At 47.1% G+C, this 25,657-nt stretch overlaps 1 protein-coding gene across 7 annotated transcripts in view; it reads left to right on the forward strand.

Moving 5' to 3' along the window:
- Positions 1–13,156, forward strand: part of Dlg3 (discs large MAGUK scaffold protein 3) — a 53,238-nt gene extending 40,082 nt beyond the window's left edge. For 2 of the 7 annotated variants that reach the window (XM_029534035.1, XM_029534034.1), the window contains 10 exons: positions 720–896; positions 1,583–1,658; positions 2,422–2,521; positions 5,901–5,942; positions 7,142–7,192; positions 7,748–7,849; positions 8,816–8,988; positions 9,441–9,550; positions 9,854–9,945; positions 10,965–13,145. In XM_029534035.1, coding sequence (XP_029389895.1) covers positions 720–896; positions 1,583–1,658; positions 2,422–2,521; positions 5,901–5,942; positions 7,142–7,192; positions 7,748–7,849; positions 8,816–8,988; positions 9,441–9,550; positions 9,854–9,945; positions 10,965–11,071 — 1,030 coding nt within the window. In that variant the 3' untranslated portion in view covers positions 11,072–13,145. Of the gene's footprint in view, positions 1–719; positions 897–1,582; positions 1,659–2,421; positions 2,522–4,219; positions 4,266–5,900; positions 5,943–7,141; positions 7,193–7,747; positions 7,850–8,815; positions 8,989–9,440; positions 9,551–9,853; positions 9,946–10,964 lie in introns of all 7 variants that reach the window. The other 5 variants (XM_021188597.1, XM_021188598.1, XM_021188594.2 and 2 more) reach the window with 3 other exon arrangements.
- Positions 13,157–25,657: the final 12,501 nt, after the last annotated feature.

Consider the following 25,657-nt stretch of genomic DNA (forward strand, 5'->3'; position numbering starts at 1 on the left):
TGTGGAGAGGTAGTCCAACAGTTAAGAGCATTAGCTGCTCTTCCAGAGGAGCTGAGTTTGGTTTTCAGCATCCAAGGTGGGCAGCTCACAACCACCTGTTTCTGCAGCTGCAGGAGATCCTATGTCCTCTTCTGACCACTGGCCAGAAGATCAGCATACATATCACATACCCTTTAACACACATACCTATATATAAATAACACGTTACCAAAGTTTCCTATTTGTGCTGACACCACACACTTAGTTACCAAGGGATGAGATGATTAGATTCATTTAGGTATGCTTGTTCCCTGATGGTACATGGTAGACTAGCTTCACTAGGACCTGAACTTTGGAGCTTTCTTTTACATTTGCTTCCAAATCTCCTCTCTCATATCCCACTGCATTTTAGGGTGGAGCACAGGCAGTGGGACAGGGCCTACTTTTGGCTGCTATTGTGTGTCTAGAAGCTCGAAAGAGACAGGATTTGTGGAAGAATAACACGTGTGTATGCACACACGCGCGCGCGCGCGCGCACACACACACACATACACACACACACATGTACACACACATACACACACACACAAACTGGGGCCTGAAATGAGGTGCTGTTTCACACAGTCTCTTCCTGTGTGCTGTGTTAATAGGTTGGCTCTCTTTTAATAGCCTATCTGGCTGCCAGTTTCCCAGAATTCAGGAGTAGGATGACCTCTCTTCACTTTTTATGTCTGTTTCAGGGCCCTGTTTGATTATGATCGGACTCGTGACAGCTGCCTACCAAGCCAGGGACTCAGTTTTTCTTATGGTGACATTCTGCACGTCATCAACGCCTCTGATGATGAGTGGTGGCAAGCAAGGCTGGTGACTCCTCATGGGGAGAGTGAACAGATTGGTGTGGTCCCGAGTAAGAAGAGGTGAGCTGTCAGGGTTTTTAAGCATGGCTTTTCCTGGCTTATTGTTCTTGTTATCTGTCTCTGTCTGTCTCTCTTCTTCTCCCTCTCTCTCTTCCTCCCTATCCCTCCCTCTCTTACCCTCCCTCCCCCCCTCTTTCCCTTCCCATCCACCCTCTGGTTGCTTTATTTGTCTTATGAGACAATGTCTCACTCTGTAGCACAGGCTAGACTGGAAATCTTTGTAGCCTAGACTGGCCTTAAACTTGCTGCAGTTGGCCAGGCAGTGGTGGTGCACACCTTTAATCCCAGCACTTGGGAGGCAGAGGCAGGCGGATTTCTGAGTTCGAGACCAGCCTGGTCTACAGAGTTCCAGTACAGCCAGGGATACACAGAGAAACCCTGTCTTGAAAATCCAAAAAAAAAAGAAAAAAAAGAAAAAAAAACTTGCTACAGTCTTAGTGCCTGTGCGTCTGGAGTGCTAGGACTCAGTAGTCCTCCAGCACAGCAGTCCTTGTCTTTGTCTTCACTTGCCTGTCATACTGTGAGTCACTTGAGAGCCCTGTGGATGCCTGCTTAGACCTTTGGGGATAGAGCCAGTACTTGGGAGATGGTACTCACTAAATGAGCCAGTGTGGTTGTTGTGCCTGCCACAGCCCATTGCTGAGACTTTGTGCTGGCAGTAACTAGACTTCTTGACTCCCAAACAGGGTGGAAAAGAAAGAGCGAGCTCGATTGAAAACTGTGAAGTTCCATGCCAGGACAGGGATGATTGAGTCTAATCGGGTAAGTGGGGACCCCCACCCTTCCAAGGCAGTCAGCCAGAGTGTAAAGAAGGGTGAGAGAGAGGCTTGGAGTTTGGGTTGAAATACAAGAGAACTGGGAAGCATGAAAGGCTGTCTGTTATTCAAGGGCTGGCTCTGTCCTGCTAGGAAATTGCCTGCTTTTTTTTTTAGCAAGCTGCAGGAGCCCTGAAAGCCCACAGTTGGTGTGTGGCCCTGCTATTGGGTGGCTGGCTCCGGAAGGGGTGGAGCTGGCTGACCACTCCTGCCAGAGCTGTGGAGACCCTGATCAGAACCTGTTGTTCCCATACCATCTTGCCAAGAAGTCCATCCCCAGAGCATCTGCTTGCCTTCAGACAGCACGGGACAAGGGGACTTGCTCAACACACAGTTTCTTTTATGAGCTTTGCAGCCAAGGCCAAAGAACTTGAGGAACAGTAGAGGGAAGAGAGGCATGGAGTAGATGACTGTATCAGTGGCACCTTAGTGCTGTGTCTAGGAGGCAACAATGACCTTTACTCTGTAGGAAGGTCAGTGAGTGATGCTGGACTCAGTAGAGCATCTAACATCTCTACATTTTCCTGTAAACATAATTTTCCTCTTAACATCAACTTTCATTTAATCTCATAGACTTCATTTGTGAAAGATGGTCTTTTATTTAGCTCATCATTGTCTCCATTTTAGTTTTTCTTGCATGCTTTAAAATCCATTGTTATTTTTTTCTCCTTTTGTCCTCCCCTCCCTTCCATCTTCATGTTCTTTCACAGTCGATCAAAACGAAACGTAAAAAGAGTTTTCGCCTCTCTCGAAAGTTTCCATTTTACAAGAGCAAAGAAAACATGGCCCAGGAGAACAGCATACAGGAACGTAAGTAGCAGCAGAGACCAGAGAGCAAGCAGACCATTTGCAGCCCCACCTTCTCGTCCTTAGTTGCCCCTCCCCTTTTTTTGTAGTCAGGATAGAACCTGACTTGCACAGGGAGATGTTGGGGCTTACTTGTCCAGCTCCTCACTTAGAGGCTCTTAGGACATCCCAGGCACCTATGTTGGAAGGGGGAGACAGAGCTGTGCTCCTGTGATCAGGAATGGTTTTCAGCTAGTGTCAGAGTTAGAAAATTGTTTTTCAAGAGAACAAGTTCAAGGGACTAAGTGTTGCTCTCTTGGTTCTCACCTCTTGTGTTTTCTTTCCCTTAATTTCATTCATAAATGTTAAGGGAAGAGCCTGTCCCTCCTCAGATCCCGAAGGTTGTGGCTGCTTCTGGAATGCTCATGTGTGTCTAAGCAGGCTTCCTATTATGTCAGGGCACCTGCAGAGCCAGTTATCACAAGAAAACCTTCCTGCTTATATGAGTTGATGTGGACACAGTGTTGCTCAGCATTATCTAAATAAAGATTTATTGAGAAACACAAAGCTGATTTGGTAGAACAGGCTACAATGCTGGGCTGCATTAGGAACCAATTCAATCCTACCAAATCCCCTTCCTCTACCACATGCCTCAGAAACAAGTTACTCTAACAGTGATCTTAAACACCAGGTCAGCTTTGTACAGTAGGTTCTCATTCATGTCATCGTGAAATTGTAAACTGTAAATGTCTCATTTACCAATCACTCCTCCATCTTTCATGGAGCAATCTTGTCATCCAGGGCCATGGGGTTTGACAGGAGAATGACTAGTTTGGGTAGAAATGGCTCCTAGTAGGCTCGCCTGGTTTATGATCATGCTGTATGTGGATTGTGACCACCTGGGGTAATCCTGACAGAATGAAGTATCTTCAGAAAGATGAAGGCTAGGGCTAACTGTCCAAGGCTTGCTCAGTGATATAGAAAGAGGAGGTTGATTGGACGTGTGAGCAGTGGGAGCCTAAGATAGAGATCTGAGATAATGCTCCCACAGTTTATTAGATTATCCCCGAACCTCCCCAAGGAGCCCAGCCTGGGACATGTCACTATTTAATGACCTAGCCAGTTAGGGGTGCCCATTTGCCAATAGGGTTGCAACTTTCTGATACCTGCCCTCCAGAAACAAAGCTTAGGGAAGCTCTGTACACGATCCCACAGAGAAGTTTTCTATGAAGGGCTTGGACAGACAAAGTATGGGGAAAGCTTCCAGGGTGATGCTAATTCTGTCTGTATACTTGGCATATAGACATGTGTCTTTCATGCATCAGTGGGAGATGTGTTGCCAGGGCAAAGCAAAGACATGGCCTCTACGATTACACCTTTGCTCAAAGAAGGTACTTTTAAGCCTTGGAGTGCTGCCTGTCATGTGCTATGGGTATGTGGGCTGTAGACTACCTCAGAAAGCCCGTCTACTCTGGCCACAAGCTGACTAGCACACGCCAGACATCTTATCTGACATGGGCTATTCTTTCTTCAGCAGATGTCTTCACCTCACTGTAGTTCTAAGTCTTCATTGGATGCTCCTATCACTAATGCTCAACTGCCTCTGTATTCTTCCTTCCCTTCGTTGTTTTTCTCCGTTTTCTCTCTATTCCCTGGTTTTCTCCTTTCCTCCCCTCCCTCCCCTTCCCTGATCCTTTCTGTCCCTGTTGTCTGTGAAATCAGGACTTCCCTGGGTTAAGTGACGATTATTATGGAGCAAAGAACCTGAGTAAGTCAAACTTACACACCATTAACTGTATTTGTGGCATGAATGGAGCTCATGGGGTGGGAGGTGGGGATGTAGGGGACATGGATGAAAGGGAAGGGTGAGGGAGGGGAGTGTTTGTGAGATCCTTTCCCATGGCAGGAGGAAATCTCTGGCTCTGAATGGTCACTGGTATTCTAACAAATCTCTAGCATTTCTGTCTGCGTTCTTTCTACACCTCTGGATGATAGGGTGTAGGAGCTTAGCGGCCACCTAGAAGTGAGTTGGGTGGAAATGCATGGTCAGGGTGAGTGCTCAGCTCATGTGGAACTTCCTGGAGACCATGGAGCCTGCTGGTTGAATCTTCCCCCGAGTAACCCTGTGCCGTCAAGTTGAGCTTGGGAGCCACAGCTTTACCAGGTCTTCTAACCAGGGTCGGGATGAACCAACTCCAACTCCACATCTGAGCGGTCTCAGGAGTTGAGGTGTTACCACAAGGCCAGCTGTCCATAGACCATCTCTAAGAAGCCAAGCTGGCCTGGTGGGGCTAGCTGCGCCACTGAGTGATTTTTATCCCAGAAAAGCTCTGGCTGACATCTCCATGCTGGAGGACCTAGGTGAAGGTTCCTTAGCGGCCATCTTTGCTCACTGCCAATCCAGAGTCCAGCCTTCCAGATGGGCTCTGTCCACATAAATTGTCCCTCAATCAAGGATAAAGGTGGAAGACATAGGACCTGTCCTTAGGAGGAACTCAGGGGCCTAGCCACGTGTGATAGACAACCCAGCAAGTCCTTGGGGAGGTGTGCACAGCATATTATGGTCCTGGCTCAAACGAGCAGCATCTCTCCATAGTTCGGTGTGTCTGTGTCTCATTTCCATTTGCCTGTTGTCCTTTGAGAGGGCTGCCATGTCTGTGCCTCCTGTGAATGCAGCTCTTGGCTTGAGCTTTCTCCACCCACACTCTGAGCTAGGCAGGTCCCAACTGTCTGCGATGGGAGGGGTAGCCTGGCTTCCAGATAGTCTTCCTGGCTTGTTGTTTCTGTGGATTTGACATGTGTCTTGTGGTGGATCGAGGTGCATCCCCCTCACTGCTGAAGCCAAGTTCTCCTGAGCATTGGTAGAAGGAGGGCTGTGGATCGCACCAAAGTTCAGAGTAGTGGTCCTGGTGATCGTTACATCCATCCAGTGATGGGCCTCTATGTTTGGAGAGTGTCACACAATTCTGTACCTTTGGTGGCTCTGTCTTGGGAGGAAATATGTGAGCAGCGCATGCCTGAGCTTTTCTCTTTGACTGTCCTTATCCATTTCCTTCCTGCCTATTAGCCTTAGGAGATGAGTTCTGAGGCAGGATTTGGAAACCATCCAAATCAGCTGGCTTGATTCAGATGAAGAAAGCACTATGAAAGGAAATAAGGCTTCTAGTGCCTATGGAGGGACTTGGCAAACTGAGTGGGCTCTGGGGACATGGAGGAGGTGGCCAGAACATCAGGATTGGAGCTGTGCTTCCCAGTTGGTGGCCTGGATGTGGTAGGCCTCCTGTGGCCTGACTTGCTTGGTTTGGCCGCTCGCTGTCTCACTCCTGGCGCATTTGAGTTTGTGCTGCATGTGACCTCTCAGAGGTGTGTTCTGAATTGGAGTCTCTTTTTTGTTGGCTTGCAGAGGGAGTGACATCCAACACCAGTGACAGCGAAAGCAGTTCCAGTAAGTGTGTGTCATGCCCCCGTGTCCTGTAGCTCCCCCATGTCTCCCTGCCATCACCATTCCAGTGTCCACCACTGCCATCACCGCTCAGAGGCCTGCTGCTCCTTTTAGCCATGTATACTTTGAGCCCCTGGAGATGCTGTGGCCAGCTCATTCACCTTGTGGGATGGAATTTGGAGATTAGAGGGAGAGATTAAGCCCTGCAGCTCTAGCTAGGACCTGGCTTGAAACCATCCCTGGCATGCTGGGGAGGATAAACTGCCACTGATCAGGTCCCTGCCGTGGGCTTCTAGGCTGCTGAGACTACCAGTTGGACAGATTTGCTCAGAGACCACAAGTAAAATGGCTTCTGCCTTCCATCTGCCTTTCTGGGCTCCTAGGACCACCTTACCTTCTGGCTGGGTTACATAGTCAGGAAAGAAATTGCCCCAAATGCCTTGGGAACTCTATGACTACAGCATTGAAGTAATAGTTCAAATCTCCCAAGCTCTGGGAACACTGGACTTTGAGGAGCTGCAGTGACTAGAGATCTTCACAACTCCACCCAGGAGTCTCAGGCTCAGAAGGAGCCCTGTAGCAAGTGTCCTGTGGCTCCATGCAGCTCTTGCTGCCTTCCCTAGAACTGCTGTCAGCTCATTTGGGAACCACAGGCACCCAGCACCAAGTGTCTTGGGGACATTTTTAGGAAGGCCTCATCATTGCCAGGTGACATGGGGGTTCACCATGAGCAGAGAGCAGGCTCATTGTTGCTCTTAAAGGATGCTGGGACTTTAGCTCATGCATGAACCAGTTTCCTGAATGTGATGTAGGTAAATAAATAAACCTACATCATTAGGCTGTAGTTTTGGAGGCTGGGCCTTAGGGTCTGGACTCAGGTAAAGCGACTCTGCAGATGTGTTTCAACCAGTTAGAGCTACTCTGATTCTTCTCAGAACAAGGGGCCACTGAATATAACTATTACCTATAAGAAGTAACTCCCTAGAGCTTGGGGTGGTTTGGTGGAGACTTGACTTATGGGCCTAGCCCCATAATTGGGCAATATTTCACTGACTGAAAACAGCCCAGCCCAAGGCTGGTGAATGGCTCCTTAGCCTTCTTGCCAACAGAAAGTGAGACTGTTTTGTGGTGGGCGTGGGGTGTGGTGAATGCTGTACCCAGTCATCAGATCATAAAGTGCTGACGTGTTTCCCTTTTTGCAGAAGGACAAGAGGATGCTATTTTGTCATATGAGCCAGTGACACGACAAGAAAGTAAGCCACCTTCTGAGAGTCTTGCCTTTGTGCTAGTCTCCCGGTCATGGGGCTTAGTAAAGAGGATAGTTTGGGGGGGGGCAGGAGAGGAGGAGGAGGAGGCACATCCAGCCCCTGGCTCATCCCTAGCATCACTGGGTGGATGTCATGCTGCGTACACCTCTTGTGATACTTTTGCCCACTGCTAGGATGCCTTCCAGAGGGCGGGTGGATTTCCGAGGAAAGCAGAGGAAGGCCTTTTTCAGCAGAGGCAGTTGTTGCTGCCCAGGCAGAGGGAGCTGGATTCTCCCCTGGGCATCTGCTTTGCAAGAACCTTGCTTAGTAGCTAGGGTCAGTGTGGAACTTGCTCCTGAATCTGTCGATTTCACACTTGCCTGAGACTTTACATTGTCAAGTGTAAAGGCTCTTTGAAGTCTTTAATTAAAAGCCAGAGAGTAACCATAGTTGCTTCACCTTGTCTGAGTGGTAGCCACAGAGCCTCTGTCCTTGGAGGTGGAGGCAGGGTGGGTCGTCCTGTGGGACCTCTGTTCATTGTCTTGTGCTCTCCTTCCCCAGTTCACTATGCCAGGCCTGTGATCATCTTGGGCCCAATGAAGGACCGAGTCAATGATGACCTCATCTCTGAGTTCCCGCATAAATTTGGATCCTGTGTGCCACGTAAGAGCCCAGGCAGACTCAGATGAGTCAGGTTTGGTACTTTGGGAAATGCTACTTTTTCGAAAGTGTCTAGGATCAGGCCCATGTGGGGCCTCCGGGAGGAAAGTAGGTAGCAATGGATGCCCCCAGAGTAAGTGGTATTGGTAAGTTTGGCTGCTTGCCTCATGCTGTGGAGTTAGACTTTGGGTGGTGATGGTCAGGATTGATTTTACAAACCCATCAGTGTTTTGTTTTTTGTTTCCTTATGGTGCTGGGAATTAAACCCAAGTCATTGTACACAAAGTGGTTTGAGGAATCATTTCTCGGACTTTTGTTTTGTTTTGTTTTGTTTTCCCCCGAGACAGGGTTTCTTTGTGTAGCCCTGGTTGTCCTGGAACTCACTCTGTAGACCAGGCTGGCCTTGAACTCAGAAATCCGCCTGCCTCTGCCTCCTGAGTGCTGGGATTAAAGGCGTGTGCCACCATGCCTGGCTTTTCTTGGGCTTCTTAAATGCCAAGTATTGCATCCTTTACCAGGCCATTGCTCAGGAAGCACTAAATTTTGGTCCATATTACCCTTAAGGATCCTGTGTATAATATCTGGAGTTTGGAAGAGGAAATAGGCCAGACAAAATCTTTCCGAGTGTTTTACTCATTCATTTGAAAAATATTGGAGGGAGCTGGTGAGATGGCTTAGTGGGTAAGAACACCCAACTGCTCTTCCGAAGGTCTGGAGTTCAAATCCCAGCAACCACATGGTGGCTCATAACCATCCCTAACAAGATCTGACTCCCTCTTCTGGAGTGTCTGAAGACAGCTACAGTGTACTTACATATAATAAATGGATAAATCTTTAAAAAAAAAAAAGAAAAATATTGGAGTAGTCTTGTGTTCTAGCCTTGTGAGAAAGGATGAAGTTAGCTTTTAATAGCCAGATCATTGCCTTTGGAGCACACAACACTTCCTTCCTTCTTTGTCCTTCCTTCAGATACCACCCGGCCTCGGCGTGATAACGAGGTAGATGGACAGGATTACCACTTTGTGGTTTCCCGGGAACAGATGGAGAAGGATATTCAGGACAACAAGTTCATTGAGGCGGGCCAGTTCAATGATAATCTCTATGGGACCAGCATCCAGTCTGTGCGGGCAGTTGCAGAGAGGGTAAGCAAAGAGGAGGTGGTCTGGCTACCCTTGAGGGAAGGCCCTCACAGACATAGCAGAGAGCTTCACTAATCTGTAAGGTGGTACTTTAAAAAAAAATAACTTATTTTATTTCATGTGCTTTGGTATTTTTCCTGTATGTATGAAGTTGTTTGAGAACTGTATCCCCTGGAATTGGAGTTACAGACAGTTGTTTACTGCCATGTGGGTGCTGGGTATTGAACCCCAGTCTTTTGGAAGAGCAGCCAGTGCTCTTAACCTCTGAGCCTTAACCAGATCTCTTTAACAGTCATAAAGAACCTTCACAGAAACAAGAAACTTCCAGGAACTTTTGGGGGCCTCGAGGATGTATGGGTCTGGGGTCTTCTCAGGCTGCTGTTTGGATTGCTACTGGATTTCTTGGGAAGCAATAGCCAGGGACTAGATGAGCTAACGCAGGGCTACTTTTTCAGGGCAAGCACTGCATCTTAGATGTCTCCGGCAATGCCATAAAGAGACTGCAGCAAGCACAACTTTACCCCATTGCCATTTTCATCAAGCCCAAGTCCATCGAAGCACTTATGTAAGTATCCATGGGCCTCAGCTGGCCCCGGGGAGGGAAGAAAATTGATTGGCTGGGCAGGGTTAGTACCCAGAGAAAGGCTGAAACCAACTCTAGTACCTGCTGTTCCTCCTGTGTGGGGGCCTCAGCATGTTCCTCCTTCCTAGTTGGGCTTTTAGACATGGAGGTTTTGAGGAGGGAGTTAGCCATGGTCTACTTTAAGGTGGCTGCTGAGCAGTATTTCGGGAAACCTAGAACAGTTTGTTGTGTCCATTAAGACGTAGGATCTCCCTTGGGAATGGATTGCTTCTGTGTCTTTGGCAGGGAAATGAACCGACGGCAGACATATGAGCAAGCAAATAAGATGTTTGATAAAGCCATGAAACTGGAGCAAGAATTTGGAGAATACTTTACAGGTAAGGATCCGGAGTCCTCTGGGTAGGCCAGATGCGAGCTCAGGGAGACTTAGATAGAGCTAAAGTGCCCAGGGAGCTTTGCAGTCACCCAGACCTTTCTCCAGGCAGGCAACTTTCCTGTCAGTCACCTGTTAGCCAGGTTCCAGCACAAGCCACTCCCAGGCACGGCTTTTGCTGGTTTCTTTGTTTAATCTGTTTGTTCTCGTGTGTTCTGTGAGATTGCAGGTTCCTTTGTCTTCTCCCTCCCTGCTCTTCCTCCTGAATGTTTTTGCCTCACACACTGGTGTTGGTAAATGTTCGTTGGTGGTTTTTTAGTGTGGTCTTTAAGTTGTCTGTCAGTCTTCATGTGTGTACTTTATGAAGGTCTGTTCTAAAGGGGGGGGGGGATATTCCCTTTTAAGTACAGCACTAGATGTACGTGAGCAGGCTGGTAGTGAGTAAATTCAAACTCATAACATTGGGTTAGTCAAGTAAAGAATTCAGAAAGTATTCACATACCATGGGTCTTTGGAATCTTTTGTCATCCATATGTATGTCCTTGTTTGCTGGGCTGACCTCTGACACAGCAGATGTGATGGCCTCTAGGAGCTCTGCCTCTTGCCAGAAATTGTGACTTTCAGCTCTTCCCCTGGGTTACTGGGATTTTCCAAATCTTTGAGTGAAACTGCTTTAGAATTATAGGCTGCCAGCCCACGGCAAAAGCAACGGGAGCTTCCGTGCCTGGCACACAGTGGGTACTCAGTAAGCGTCTTTCCAGTCGACACACTGCCCGTGCATTGTGGGCTCACTGACTCTGCCAGTTGATGGCCAGCCCTGGGCTCTGGGCACCTAGCCAGCTATAGACTTCTGCTCTGAACCGTAGGCAGAGAACTCAAGAAGCCCGACCCTATGCTTCTGTGAGCATCCATCACACCCTGGGGACATCACAGGAAGGTTGTTACTAGAGGCAGGATGGCTGGGCTTGGGGTCACTATTGTGGAGCACACTGGTAATTTTATTTTGTTCTCTCTTCACTCCAGCCATTGTACAGGGTGACTCACTGGAAGAGATTTATAACAAAATCAAACAAATCATTGAGGACCAGTCTGGGCACTACATTTGGGTCCCATCCCCTGAAAAACTCTGAAGAATCCCCTCCAACCATTCTATTGTGAACAGAAGAAATCAAGTCCCTCTTCCCTCCTTCCTCTTCATTCCTGTCCCCACGGGGAGAACAAATGACTACTGTTCTTGTCCCCCTTTTTAGATATGTCAAAAATTGAGTTTTCTAGTCCTGTTCTTTTTTAAAAAATGTTGTTTTGTTTTGGTTTCTCTTTCGGGATGATGCCATCTCACTCATCACGTGACCGTGCCCATTCCTGCATGGACCTTTCCCACGCGCTAGCACAGGTGCAAATCCATCAGAGTTGTTGTTCTCATAAACACCCAGCAGAAGCAAAGAGAAGAGAGGAGGACTGATGGAAAGACAGACTCTGGACAACTGCACAGCTTGTGAAGTGAGCGAAACAGCCCACGTGAGGAGGTGCTCCCGGGCATTCCTACCCTGTACTGCGGCTTGCAGCTCTGAACGGTGCAACATAACGGCTACAGAAAGGATCTTATTTATATATAGATATATATATGTAATTTATATAAAATATATAGAAATTATTATATATATATATTATACACTCTTCTATAATATATATATATATATTCACATACATTGGGACTAGAAAATCTATGGAGACGTCCATCAACGGTACTATGTTATTAGAGAAATGCTTTAATTTTCATATTCCAATCAGATGACATCTTATGTTCCACCTGGTTGGGAAGGGGTTGACAACAGTAGTAAGTGCTATACCAAAGCACTAGAATTTGGTCATTCTCTTCAGAGCTAAGGCTTGCTCCAGGTGGGGCCAACCTACAGCATAAGAGAAGGGGCTTTGGCTGGGAGCTGGAGATTGGAGACGTGACTAAAGCAGTTGCTGCCCCTGCAGGGCAGTCGTTCCTGTGCAGAAAGAGAGAATGAATGGCTAATGATGCTCCGGATGAAATTGCCTATTGTTTTATGCCGCCTGATGTGTCTGCATGAGAGGTTTCCTTTTTGTTCATTTTTAAGCTGCTGTTAAACCAAAACCATGTTGTGCTACTGTGTCAGCCTTTTCATTATTCCAGATTTTACTTTTACTATTTAAGTGAATGCGTAGAATCCTATTTGCCAGTGTTCTAAAGGCTTGTGAGGTTCTGAAGGAGCCAGGCCTGGGATACAGCAGTAACTTAGGCCTGGCCATCCAGTCAACAGAGGGAAAGCAGGGGCTGGTGAGGGCAGAGAGTACAAGCTGGGGCTCAGAGTTACCATGCTGGACTTAGCTAGGGGTTCCTTCACGGGGCCACTGACAGGCATAGGGAGGTGCTTGCCTTCTGGTTCTGTGCTGGGACAGTGGAAGAGCACCAGGCTTGGCCAGCCGTGTAGTGAGTTGGATTTGGGTTCTTTTCTTTTGCAACTGCTCCATTTGCCCTACCCCAGCCCCCTCACCAACAGCTGGTAGCTTACTGTTTCTTCAAGAAGAAAGTAGACTTTAACGCTGTAAATTTGAGCTGTAGAGCTAAGACTCGCTTACTGGTGAGCTGTGAAATCTTGTTGCTTTTTTCCCAGAGTCTGATGGCAGTGACTGGTCCAGGTAGTTTTCCTCCCGCAGCCAGTGCAGGCAGCAGGTGTGGTCCAGGCCCTACCCCACCCCACTATGCTCCTTTGAAGCCAACGTGCCTCCCTCACCTCCACACTGGAGGGATGACGCAGGGGAGAACATAGAATTGCTTGGCCCTCAACTGGGTTAGGACCATCGCAGGTGATGCAGGGTTGACACTTTAAAGCACTACCAGCCACATTCAGGAACTCTGTTCACAGGTATCCTACCAGCATAACGAGGCTAACTGTGACTCGTGGGGCCCAGAGTTAGAAGAAAGAAAAGGCAGCAGCTTTCTCTTGGGCAGTACACTGGATGGAAGGCAAAGAGGGATAAAGTGACAGATGATTGTGACTCTCGTGAGGGGGGGTGAGCGGGGAGTGTTGATTCTCTGATGGGAACTGACAGCTGTGGACAATGCTCAACCCTCCCTCCCAGGGAAGAAAAGCAAAGATTTGAAGTAAGCATGATGATAGTTGGTTTACCAGTGTTCCTTCCAAGGAGACATATATTTTTTAATAAATGATAGTTGCAATGAACAATGGCTCAGAGATCTTCTTGAATTAGTAGGGTGGTTGGGGCCCAACAGCAGGAAGAATTCAGACTAATGTTTCCTAGTGTGGGGGGAGGAGGAGTGGCTGACCAGGCAGTCCATGAGAAGGGTATGGCCCTGGGTGGTGCTGGATCCTTTGCTAAAAGTGACTATGGAGGCTTCTACCCTGGCCTAGAAGCTGCCCTTAGCACTCTCCGCTGGGTAGGGGCCACTTTTCCAACAATTCTGGGTGGTGGAAAATGCTACCGTAACCAAGAAGCATGCTAGAGAAGAGGGGCCAGCCTGCCATTGCAGCACTGAGAGGAATGGTAAGAGAGACAGCTGCCAGCTACTACTTTCCTACCACGGAGGTGGGGTGGGCCCAGCCTGGAGAGGGTGCCAGTCATCCTAGTGGCTCTCAAGAGCTGGAAGAAGGGCTTGAAGCAGGTATTTCTGACGATGGCTGATGGCATGCAGGCAGCTCGTGGGAAGAAACCTGAAGTGGTGCTGCCATAATGAAGGTACCCGAGTGAACCTTCAGTGGTTGAGCCACCCCTGATGTGTGTGGGCTGAGCCCCAGAAAGGATGGGCGCCCTCTCTCATTTGTGGGCTTTCATTGTATGCCCAGAGCTTTGCCTCACTCGATATATTCTCTTGTGTGTTATAAGGTAGCTTAAGAATAGGGAACCCCTAAAGAGCTCTGCTGGGCTGAGGAAATTCACTTGGCTTGTAAGTGCTGAGACCCTTCACAGCTGATATCCCGTCTTCAGGAAGTGCAGCTGGAGGAAATTAAGCCCCAGCACAAGAAACCAACTGAGTAATGTGGCAACCCCAAAGGGAGACAGGGGCCCCCTGGTGTGCGGGGCCAGACTGTCAGCAGGACCTTGTGTCTGTGAAGAATCAGGTGGGGTCCTCTCCAGTCTGGTGCTGACTAAAGGGTCTTCATCTCTCACAAGAACTCCAAAGTGCCCACAGTTTGATGCCTATGACTACATAAACTGTCACCCACAAATGAGATCAGTTTCATCCTACTCTCAGTGCTTTGCAGACCTTGGCTCAGGAAGTGCACTCTTTTACCAGGCAGTCAGGAGTGAAGAGCAAGGACACAGGAGAATGTGGGGTTGAGGGTGGAGCCTGAGAAGGAACCCTGGCTGGTTTTAAGCACTGTCTAAGCCAAGGGAGGAAAAGGCTGAGCAGGGGCTCCCAGCACTCACCTTTTCAGGGTAGCCTGTGCTGAGCAGGGCCTCTCTCTCCCCACGGATGGATGGCCTGTCTCCCCTTAGTCTTGCCACTCCTCAGGTTTTGTCTGTTGGCTTGCTTTCCAGCTGGGCTTCCATAGCTTCAATTCCACGAATCTTCTTTTGTTTTTTTTTTTNTTTTTTTGTTTTTTTTTTTTTATCCACTCAGTAATTTCCATGGCAGCTCTAGGACATCGGATTGTCATTGTGAATAACTCTGGAAGCTCAAATTCCAATTTCCTCAAAAGCCTCTGCTTCCATTGCTTCCAAGAGAGAGCAAAACTAGCTCCTGCACTTCTGGCTTCCTTCCCAGAGGTGGCTCCCCGTGCTCTGTCAGAAGGTAGAACTTCTGCAGTGACACCCCAAGTATTTGTATATGCACAGCCATGACCACTGGGCACAGTGATTCCCTCCAGTGGGTTGTTCCATATATCGGAGGCTGCATGAACTACCCTGTGGCCACCCCCTCCGACTGGCTTGCTCATTACCACTCAGCCAGGGAGGAGCAGGGAGGGGCTAGAGGTGTGCTGCCTGCCTCACTGTCCACCCCCAACCCCTGGAGAGGTACCCCTGCAGGGCCATTGCTCTTTGGTGTGTAGCCTATCTGTCATATCTCGGTTGGTTTCTTCCACAGCAGCCCCTCTGTAGCCACTTGCTTTTTCTAAAAGCATCATCACCACCCACCCACCCACCCCTGCTCTCCAAACCTGATCTTGGCTCATGGACTGCCTGTAAATGCCCACCCACCCATCTTAGTTACCTATAAGGCTCCTTAATATGTCAAGACTTGGTACACGGGATCTCCTTCATTTCATGCTGCAGCCTCTCCCAAGGCTACTCCCTCTTCCCACAGGGAGATGGAATTGACCTCTTCTATTGTGCATTGTTATCTGTCACCATTCACACGTGTGTGTTCCCTCATCAGTTGCCAAAAAACACCTGTGAAGGAGATGTCTTAGTATCACTGTTTTTCAGGTAAGGAAACTAATGGCTAATATGTGCCAGAGAGGCGAGCCAAACACGGCCTAGGGCTCCTCAGCCCGGCAGCCTGATCCTTTGCTGCACTCAAGATGGTGGCCTGTCCCTGTTTACATGCCTTTGCTCGTAGAGAGCTGTCTGCTCTTTCACACATGCCCTCAAGTGCGGCCCCAGAGAAGGAGGCAGCTGAATGAGATTGCTTTACCTTCTGGCCTCGCGTCTTCCCCTGGGATCCTGCTCCGTTTGCTTGCTTGCCATTCTCCTTCAACCGCTTGGTCTGGCCCGGCTTCTTCCACTTTTCACTCTGCCGTGTCTCATACAAGTGACAACGCACGCTCAACTAGGGCTGTCCTGTAACAGCAACTGAGAGCTGTCCCCAACAGGACATTTCAAGACCCTGGAAACTTGACCAGACCCTGTCCCCATTCTTTCCCAGGGGATTTCATTTTACTCTGAGCATGCCCCTCCTCTTCCACTGGCTCCCCCAGCCAGCAGCTCTGACCCTATCCCTCTGAGTGGACCACATTTTCCTACCGCCAGGCTGATCTGACTCCTTGGGTCATCATACAGACTTTCTAGCTAAACCCTGTTGAATATTTGTGACTCCTTAGTGTGCTTCTTTGTCTCTATCCCTGCTCCAGCCAGTATGTCAGGAGCTGCTGCCTGCAGGGCACTCACGGAGAAGGCCTTCCTCAAGGTGACAGAAAGACAAGGGCACAAGATAGCCCTAGTCTCCAGGAGCCTGGGATCTAGATGGAAACAAGGAAGAAACAGAACTTTACAGTAAGGCAGAAGGTGAGGAAGGAAAAGCCCAGGAAGGGATTTTATTAGGAAAAGAGCAGAGGTGCAGCCTGTCTAGAAGTGATATTCAGTTCGAGACCTTTAGTCTCTGCAGGAACAAGCCACTCTCTTCAGAATGGGAAAGGGGACAGAATTTGCTGAGCACTCTTTAGTGCAGATGCGCTTGAAAGCAGTGTAGATTCCTTGATTTTTGTTTTAACCTAGGAACAAGGCCTCTGAAGTCCCTGTAATCCACATCTCTTCTGTTACAAAACCTTCAAGCTTATTCATGCTAATGTCGCTGATCTCCCGAGGAGAAACCCCATTTTGTAACCTCCTAGCAGTTTCTACTGACTTGCCCTTCTTTGCGTGTTAGCTCTTGGTCCACGTGTACTTTTCCAAGTAGACAAAATGCTTCTAGAAGGCCTGTGGTCTATCTGGTGTAGGTTTCCATAATACATGGCCTGCATTTTACAGACGCTGGTAAATGACTGTTGAAATGGCCCTTTGAAGCCCTCAGTCTTATTTAAAACTAAGGCTTGGGCAGATGATCTCAAGGCTCTTCCAGCGCTGATACCTAAAATGATTCAGTAGACTTCTAAAGGGCATGGCTTTGCCAAGGCCTTCACAAAACCATGTTTTTGCGAACTTGCACTTAAAGCCAATGAAGCAGGTGACATAAACGTTGTAAGAACTGCTCTTGAAGAACAGGATAGTTACTATATGTCTTCGTTAGGGTTTTACTGCTGTGAGCAGACACCATGGCCAAGGCAACTCTTATAATGAGGACAATATTTAATTGGGGCTGACTTTCAGGTTCAGAGGTTCAGTCCATTATCATCAAGGCGGGAACATGGCAGCATCCAGGCAGGCATGGTGCTGGAGGAGCTGAGAGTTCTACATCTTCATCTGAAGGCCAGTAGGAGAAGATTGGCTCCCATGTGGTTAGGAGGAGGGTCTCATTGCGCACCCCCACAGTGACACACTTCCTCCAACACTGCCATGCCTCCTGATAGCGCCACTCCCGGGCGCTGGCAGCTTAGGAGGCTTTCCTCTAATGAGGAGCAAGGGTGCAAATGATCATGGGGCTGCGAGCAGGGGAAATTGTTTCTATTGGTTGGCAGTGGGGTCAAATTCCAGAACAGATTGAAAAATGAGAAAGCTTTGATATAAATAGATATTTGAATTTTTTTGTTTTGAGACAGGGTTTCTCTGTGTAGCCCTAGCTGTCCTGGAACTCACTTTGTAGACCAGGCTGGCCTTGAACTCAGAAATCTGCCTGCCTCTGCCTCCTGAGTGCTGGGATTAAAGGCATGCGCCACCACGCCCGGCTGATTATTTGAATTTTATGAAGTAGTGCTAGGGAAATTAGGGAATGAAAGTGCCAACACACAAAAAAATGCCCATATGTCTGCCTTTGGGGAGATGAGGTGGTCCTTGGCTTGAAATGAGACTACTAAAACAGAAAAAAAAAGGTGACAGGGTAGCCATCCTGAGTGAGATTAACCAGGTTTGAGTCTTGTCCCCCAGTGTCCTGCAGCTAGTGAGGAGCTTGGTTTGTCTTTCTGGTGGGCTTATAGAATATGGGTGAGGGGTTAGGGACAGAGTATGACTGACCCCAAGCAGGACATCACCAAAGTCTCACGTCAGGATGAATGATGGCCTCCCCATAGGTGCAGAGGTGGGATCACCTCTACACTAGACTCCCTTTTGCCTCCAGAGACCAGGAGAATTGCATACAGCTTCAAGAGACGTGTAAGGCGTAGCCAGAGGCTTAGGTAAGCTTCCAATGGCCCTCCCCGGTCCCCCTCCGGGGGGAATGTCAACAGATCCAATCTGGAAGGTGTCTTGCAATGAGTGAGCTGCTTTCATAAGGGTGGTTATAGCTGTAACTCCACCCCTTCTAGACCTTTGAGTCTGTCTGCTTCAACGTCTTGCATGTTCCCTGAGCCTTGGAGGGGATGACATAAATGACAATTTTCTTCCATTTGGCTGAGCATTGGGTCACTACGCTACAGCAACAGCCACTTAACTCTTGAGCACCTCTATAGAAGCTATTCACTGCGAAACAAGCATTCTTGAACAAGGCTGATAGCTGCAATAATCTATGTGCACAAACACACATGTTTAGGAGGCACTAGGCAGGAACATTATATTTAACAATAACAGTTATTTTCCCACCAGGGCCTTTGACCTCCTTAGCCACAAGTTTTGTTATACCTTATATAGTACCAGTAATAAATTCCCTCCTTCGGAGCAGGCCTTAAATGCAATGGGAAAGTTGCTAGTTGCAACCATAACACTATGTGCCATTACTGTAGCAACTACCAATTTTGCCTACCGTGTAGATGATGTAGTATATAGGGTTAGCAGTCTGGAAGTATGACAATTCTCAGAATGCATAATGCATCTTCCAGTACTGTGAAAGCTAGCCAACTGGGAGCAAACCTTCAGCTTAGTCCCAGATCGATTTCTTCATGTCCTGTGACCAAAGCTCAAACTATTTTTGGCAGTGGAAGAGGGGATCCTTAAAGCCATCACACTGTGGCACACAACCAACAGCAATAGCTTTTCCCATTTTGCAGTATTGTAGGGCTTCCCCGGCCATCAGGTCAGCGTGGTAGTCCATCCCTGGCACTGAGCTTGTCCAATTAATAATGTTATGGATTCTGGGAACATCTTCCCCCTCAACACAAGGTACTTTTGTTCATTCATTAGTCACTCTTCTAACATTTACAGGTACAAACTATTGTAGTGTTTTCTCAATTACCCTGTTGTATATAACCTGTGTCTTACACAAACAAAAGCTCCCAAGAATCACATCTATGCCTAGCCTTTACACCTTATATGAACACTTTCCTGTGCTTGCTAATGTAGGTACACTGTCTTTGGGGTGATTTTCTACATCTTCAAAATACTCAGAGGCTAGCACTATACCTAACCAATCTGATGAAATCTTTTTATAGCGATTAGGCAGGATCTCTGAAAGTCCTCCACTGTTCATGGTACCAAGCAAGTATCAGTTGATCTAGGAGTCAGCATCGACTCAGTAATAGGTACTCAAGAAAAATATTAGCAAGGTTCAAAACATGAAAAGATCTTGTCCATTTTGTCAATTGTTTCATCAAAAGAGCAAAGATTGGAACAGTGGCATGATGGGAGGTAAACACTACTTATATAATGTATAATCTTTATATTCTACAATCTACAATCTGTATCGCTCTATAATCAATCACTCTACATAATCCATTTTGCTACCTCATCCAGTGGTGCTGCCATAGGCACCCACACATCACCCAGACCAAATGGCCTTGGTATGGGTGACTCAAGCTGCTTGGCCTACTCCAAGGCCAAGAGGGAATGAGGCTGTGCTACCTCCTGGCTTGTTCACTGTCTTGGCTGTCCCCGAGAGGGCTGGAGGAGGGTATCTGGGGTATATTCTGACATCTTCATTCCCTAATTTTCCTAGTACAACTTCATGAAATTCAAAGAATCTATTCTAACCCAGAGTTTTTCATCAACCACATCTGTCTGCTAAGAGGGGCCTGGGCTGGGCAATAATCTCTGCCCTTGCATATTTTTTTTTGTAGGAGAGAAATGTACATAGCGTATTCTGGAGGGATAACTACCCACTCTTGGAACATATCACCTGCACCTGTATCGTTTTTATCATTTATGCCTTCTATGAACTATTTTTTAGGCTTTAAAGCCTTCTAGAAGCTTAGTAGCACAACATTTGGCTGTCATTTTTCCCCCTTGGGAAGGCTAACCTGACACAAATCTTGCTATACTTGCCTTCAAATAAGTCAGACACCTTTTCGTCCTTTTTTAAATTATTATTTGAATCATCTCTGTGTTGTTTTATCACTTTACAGACCCAATTTATATGTCAGTCTAAGTCACTCAGATCAGCCAGAGCCAAAGCTACTAAAGTTTCAAAGTTCATATTGAATGAAATTCTTAACTCTCTGGTGATCAGTGAGCTAGGCAGCAGACATCACCCCTGGCATTCCCTCAGTAACTCCGGACTCCTCTGTTGTCTTCCAGTCACTGATATACATGGGGACCTGAGCCTGTGATAACCAAGTGTCCCTAATGGCTCACATGAACCAGTCCAGTGCCTGATTCCCCTCACACTGCTTGGGGTGATGTAGCTTTGGGTGGAGAGTTACATTGCTCGGTTTCTATTTTCAGAGCACTGTCATCCTACATGTTCCCATGTCTGACAGTCTATAAGCCAGGCTTTCATTCATTTGTAAGAATTTTCCCGTCACTCAAGCAGTCTCAGTGGTAGGTGTTCTCAGATTATCATAGTTTCTTGTACTGGGCCATTTAAAGGCTCCAGTCTGCATGCCGAGTCATGGGTTTTCCCTTCTTTCATAATAAATGTTGGCTCTAAGGGCTAGCTTGTATCATGTGTACCATACACTCTTCCTTTTCACTATACAATTCTTCCCATGGTTCCCAAGGGTTTCGGTCACAAGAAGGGCTCTCTAGCATAGATATAACATGGTCTCCTTCCTTGCACCCTGCCAGCTTTAAGAAACAGCAAGCCGAGGTTGGGCTGGGGCTGAATATAGCTTCAACTCAGCTGGTAGAGTGCCTAGGATGCACAAAGCCCTGGCTCTCATCCATAGTACTGCAGACTGGGCTGTGTGGCACATGCCTCTAAGTCCAGTACCAGGCATATGAAGATATGAAGAACATAAGTTCAAGGCCAGCCTGAGCCACATGAGACCCTGACTCAAGCAAGCAAAGAATAAAGCACAATAAGCCAGCACCTCCATGCCACCTTTCCCTCTCCCGGCTTTCAAGTCAGATTCTTACATGCACACTGCTAGGTCTTTTCCTTCTTGAAATTCCCCCTTACATGGTCAAGGGTTTGTTTGTTTGTTTGTTTTTCTGTGATGATAGCCGTATCTTAGTTGCATGTCTTATCACCCACCCATGTAACTGACACCCCCAGCTCCTTCCAGGATGATATGATATGTTCTCTAGTTCATCAATGATTTGGGAGACATCCCATTCATCAAGTAGGCATGACAGATCACACTAGAGAGGATGGTCCCCATAGGGTTCCGACCAAGGATACCCACCTCTCAGGTTCTCTTTGGTCACATGTCCTATCATCTACTGCAGAAGGCATGAAACTACCACCACAGCAAGGAAGGCACAGCCCCCATACCACATGGGGAAATGCAGCCATATCAGGATGCCCCTGCGGACTCTACACTGCTACAGGGATCAGTCTCAGTTATAAGTCTCAGCACCTGTTCTGCTGGTTCTGTCATGTCTCTGTTTTAGGTACCAAGTGTTTGGGGGAGCTTTTTCTAAGGAGATAGGAACAAATGCCTACTTCCCCTAGATAAGACACCAAGCACAAGCCAAAGTACAATTTTACCAAAGTCCAGTTTGGTGGACTAACAAGCTTATTTGATGTACTTATTTAGAAGCATCGGTACTTAAAGGAGTGTGGGCCTCAGCCCAGGGTGAATGAGGACTTCTCCATGGTTGTAGAAGTGAAGCCTCGTCTCCAACAATGAGTCTTTCACACTCTGTATACTCTCACTTCCTGAGACCATAAGACCGTGCGCAGCGGAGGCATTATTGCATGCAGCTGGCAAGAAGCTGCAGGAGGACGTGGCTGGGATCCCAGGGAAAAGTCTAATGACCCTCTTCACCTCCTTTTATGAAGCATATATATATATTTACTAAGTGGTAAGTTCTGTTATTGAAGGTTCAATGAGTAACTGTAATGGTCTGCAAACTAGCCTTTCTTCCTCTTCACTCTCCCTTCTACAATGTACCCACTGTTGTCTAGGTTAACATTCTTAGGGGCCATTTCTGACTCTGCCAATTCCCAGCTTAAACTCCTTCAGTGCTTAAGTTGGTCCTGACTCAGAAAAGAGCAGCTGTTCCTGACTGTTTCCTTTGGATACCTCTCAAAACCTAAGTCTGCTTCTTCGGATACTTTGAGCTTCCTCAGTCTTCCTCAACAGGTGCCATATTAGTTATTTCTCTGTTGCTGTGATTCAGTGCCATGAGCAGGACAAGGAAAAACCAGTTTAGTTCAGCTCACGGTTTCAGAGGAAGAGTCCCCACCAGGTGGCCAGAGCAGGACACAGAAGGAGAACAGCTCCAACTGCAAACAGGGAACAGAAAAGGCAAACTGAAAGTGGGGTGGGCTGTGAGCTCTTCAAACCAGCCCCTAGTGACATACATCCTCCAGCAAAGCTCTACTTCCTAAGGATTTTACAATTCACACTCGTTACCAACTGGGGAGCAAGTGTTCAAATACATAAACACTCCATTCTCTTGCCCCCGTAGCCTTGTAGCCATATCATGATGCAAAAAAAAAAAAAAAATGCATTTAGTCCAACTTCAAAAGCCCTCATAGACTTTCACAGTCTTGATGGTGTTTCAAAGTTCAAAGTCTCTTTTGAGACTCAAGGTACACCTTTAATTGTAACTCCCTGTAAAATAAAATAAAACAATCAACCACTTCTAGCACATAATGGTCCCAGAATATGCACTGCCATTCGAAAAAGAAGGAATGGGGTGACAGTGAGGACATACTGGACAAAAATAATGGAACCCATTAGGCAGACACGAATCCTGCAATTCCATCTGTGGTGCCTGGGACTTCACCTCTCGAGGGCCTACATGGCCCCACTTTCCTGCTTTGTTTCCTACAACACACAACTCTTTCCTGGGCTGGTCCTACTCTCTGTATGGAGCTTTTATTGACAGATGTCTTACAGCTCTGGCATCTCCAACATCTTGCAGTCTCCACTACAATGTAGGTTTCCCCTTCACAGCTCCACACCCTCTCAGGCTTGTCTTCTTGTAGTGACTCCAGCATTGCCACACTTTGCCTGCCCTCAGTGGTTCTCTGGAACTGTAGAGGAACAGCACATGGCCCCTTCACGCTTGTTTTTTTCATGCCTCCAAAGCCCGTGGACCTTGGGATGGACCCAGGTCCCTTAAGACATATTTGCAGTAACAATTGCATGCTGTTTTCTGGGAGCAGAAAACTCACTAGGCCTTTTCATTTCACAAATTAGAAGCTTAGCTATGTGGGAATCCTTGACCCGAGGGCACCATTCCCATTGTTCCATGGCTTGACAATTAGTCTCTCTCAGTACATGCTGTACATTAAGCTTCTCTGTACAAACTGTATCCTTTTGATTCTCTTTTACCCCACTTGCTCTTTACATTGTCCACTAAAATAAGAAAATTCAGTCATCACAACGTCTTCATTAGGGTGTCTGTTACACCATGACCCTAAGGAACTTGGGGAGGAAAAGGTTTCTTTTTCTTGTGCTTCCACATTATAGTCCAGCATCCACAGAAATCAGAGAGGGAACTCAAGGTAGAATCCTGGAGACAGGAACTGAAGCAGAGCATGGAGGAGGGCTATTTACTGGCTTATTCTTCGTGGCCTGTTCAGCTTGACTTCATATAGCACTCAGGACTACCCAAGGGTGGGTCCATATCAATCACTAATCAAAAGAATGCACCACAGGCTTGTCTACAAGCCAATTTGGTGGGGGGCTTTTTCTCAATTTAGGTTCTTTTCCCCAAAATGACTACCTTGTGTCAAGGTGACATACAACTAGACAGAACAATTGTCACCTTGACACACAGACATAACACTATTCAGCTAGACCCATTTCTTTCTCATTTATCCCCACGATGGCATATTTAATATTAATATCATAATGCAACATAAATAACTGTAACTTTCCCAGTCTGTAAAAGTTTAAAATATCCAAAGTTTCTCTACAATATCCAAACTCTCTCTAAAATGTTCAAAATCTCTGTAAAATTTCAAAGTCTCTTAACTGTGGGTCCTATAAAATGAAAAAAAAAATCTCATAGTTATTTAACTCCAAGAAGAACCAGGGCACTGTGGAGATCTGAACAAAGTAAAGTGAACTCTAACTCTGGCAAAGAACCCAGTGTCCAAAATGTGAGATTCACTCCTAATCTTCCAGGCTCCAAAGGGCTTGTGGAAACATCTGCACACAGCACACACATAGCTTGTCTTGCAGGATCCGGTCAGCACCACTTCCAGGGTTTCTGTTGTCCTAGTTTACCTGTATCTTTACAATGCTGACTCTCCATTGCAACGGTGGCTGCAATACCTTCACCAAGAGTGTCTACTTGGCTCTCTTTGGGGATTCTAAACCCGCTGCCCCAGTTTCTCTCTAACCTCCTTCCACACGCACACTGGATCTCACGATGACCTGTCCTTGCATACCATGGTGTCAAGCCTCAGCTGCTCTCCATGACTCTGTTATACTTTTAAAACAATCTGGAAGACTCTTTTTAAAAAGATGTATTTATTTTATGTATGTGAGTACACTGTAGCTGTACAGATGGTTGTGAGCTTTCATGTTGTTGGGAATCGAATTTTTAGGACTTCTGCTCACACGGGTTGGCCCCGCTTATTGGCCAACCTCGCTCGTTTAGTCCCTGCTCGCTCTGGCCCAATGATTTATTTATTATATTTAAGTACACTGTAGCTGATTTCAGACACCCCAGAGGAGGGCATCAGATCACATTTATGGATTGTTGTGAGCCACCACGCGGTTGCTGGGATTTGAACTCAGGACCTTCGGAAGGTCAGTCAATGTTCTTACCCACTGAGCCATCTCACCAGCCCTGGAAGACTCTTTTTTTTAAAGATTTTTTTAAAAAAGATTTATTTATTTATTATATGTAAGTACACTGTAGCTGTCTTCGGACACTCNAGAAGAGGGTGTCAGATCTTGTTACGGATGGTTGTGAGCCACCATGTGGTTGCTGGGATTTGAACTCAGGACCTTTGGAAGGTCAGTCAGTGCTCTTACCCGCTGAGCCATCTCACCAGCCCTGGAAGACTCTTAAAACACCAGATTCAGCTACCAGCATGAGATTCAGCCTCAGAACCCTCTGGACCATAGTTTGTTTCACTTCCCAGGAAACATTTCCCAGATTTCTATTGTCCCAGCTTCCACTTTAGTGGCTCTGGTCATTTGTTAATGACAGATGACTCTTCATCCCCCCATGACCAGAACCACAAATTCTTTTATTATTTATTTATTTATTTAATTCACTTTACACCCCACTGACTGCCCCCTCCCGGTCACCCCTCCCACAATCTTCCTCTCTCCCCCCTCCCCTTCTCCTCTGAGTGGGTGGGGGTCCCCTGGATATCCTCCCTCCACCCTGACACATCAAGTCTCTGCAAAGCTAGGCACATCCTCTCCCCCTGAGACCAGGCAAGCAGCCCAGCCAGAAGAACAAATATATAGACTTGCCCTTATAGTCTTCATAAACCTCCATCATCTGCATATCTCCCAACATTCTTATTCTCTACACTTCCACAGAACCGCCCACTAAGCTCTGAGAATTCGATGTTTAATTTTTTTTTTAGATTTATTTATTTATTAAATGTAATTACACTGTAGCTGTCTTCAGACACTCCAGAAGAGGGCTTCAGATCTTGTTACGGATGGTTGTGAGCC

This window comes from Mus pahari, chromosome X (assembly GCF_900095145.1).
Source record: "Mus pahari chromosome X, PAHARI_EIJ_v1.1, whole genome shotgun sequence".
Classification (NCBI taxonomy): Eukaryota; Metazoa; Chordata; class Mammalia; order Rodentia; family Muridae; genus Mus; species Mus pahari.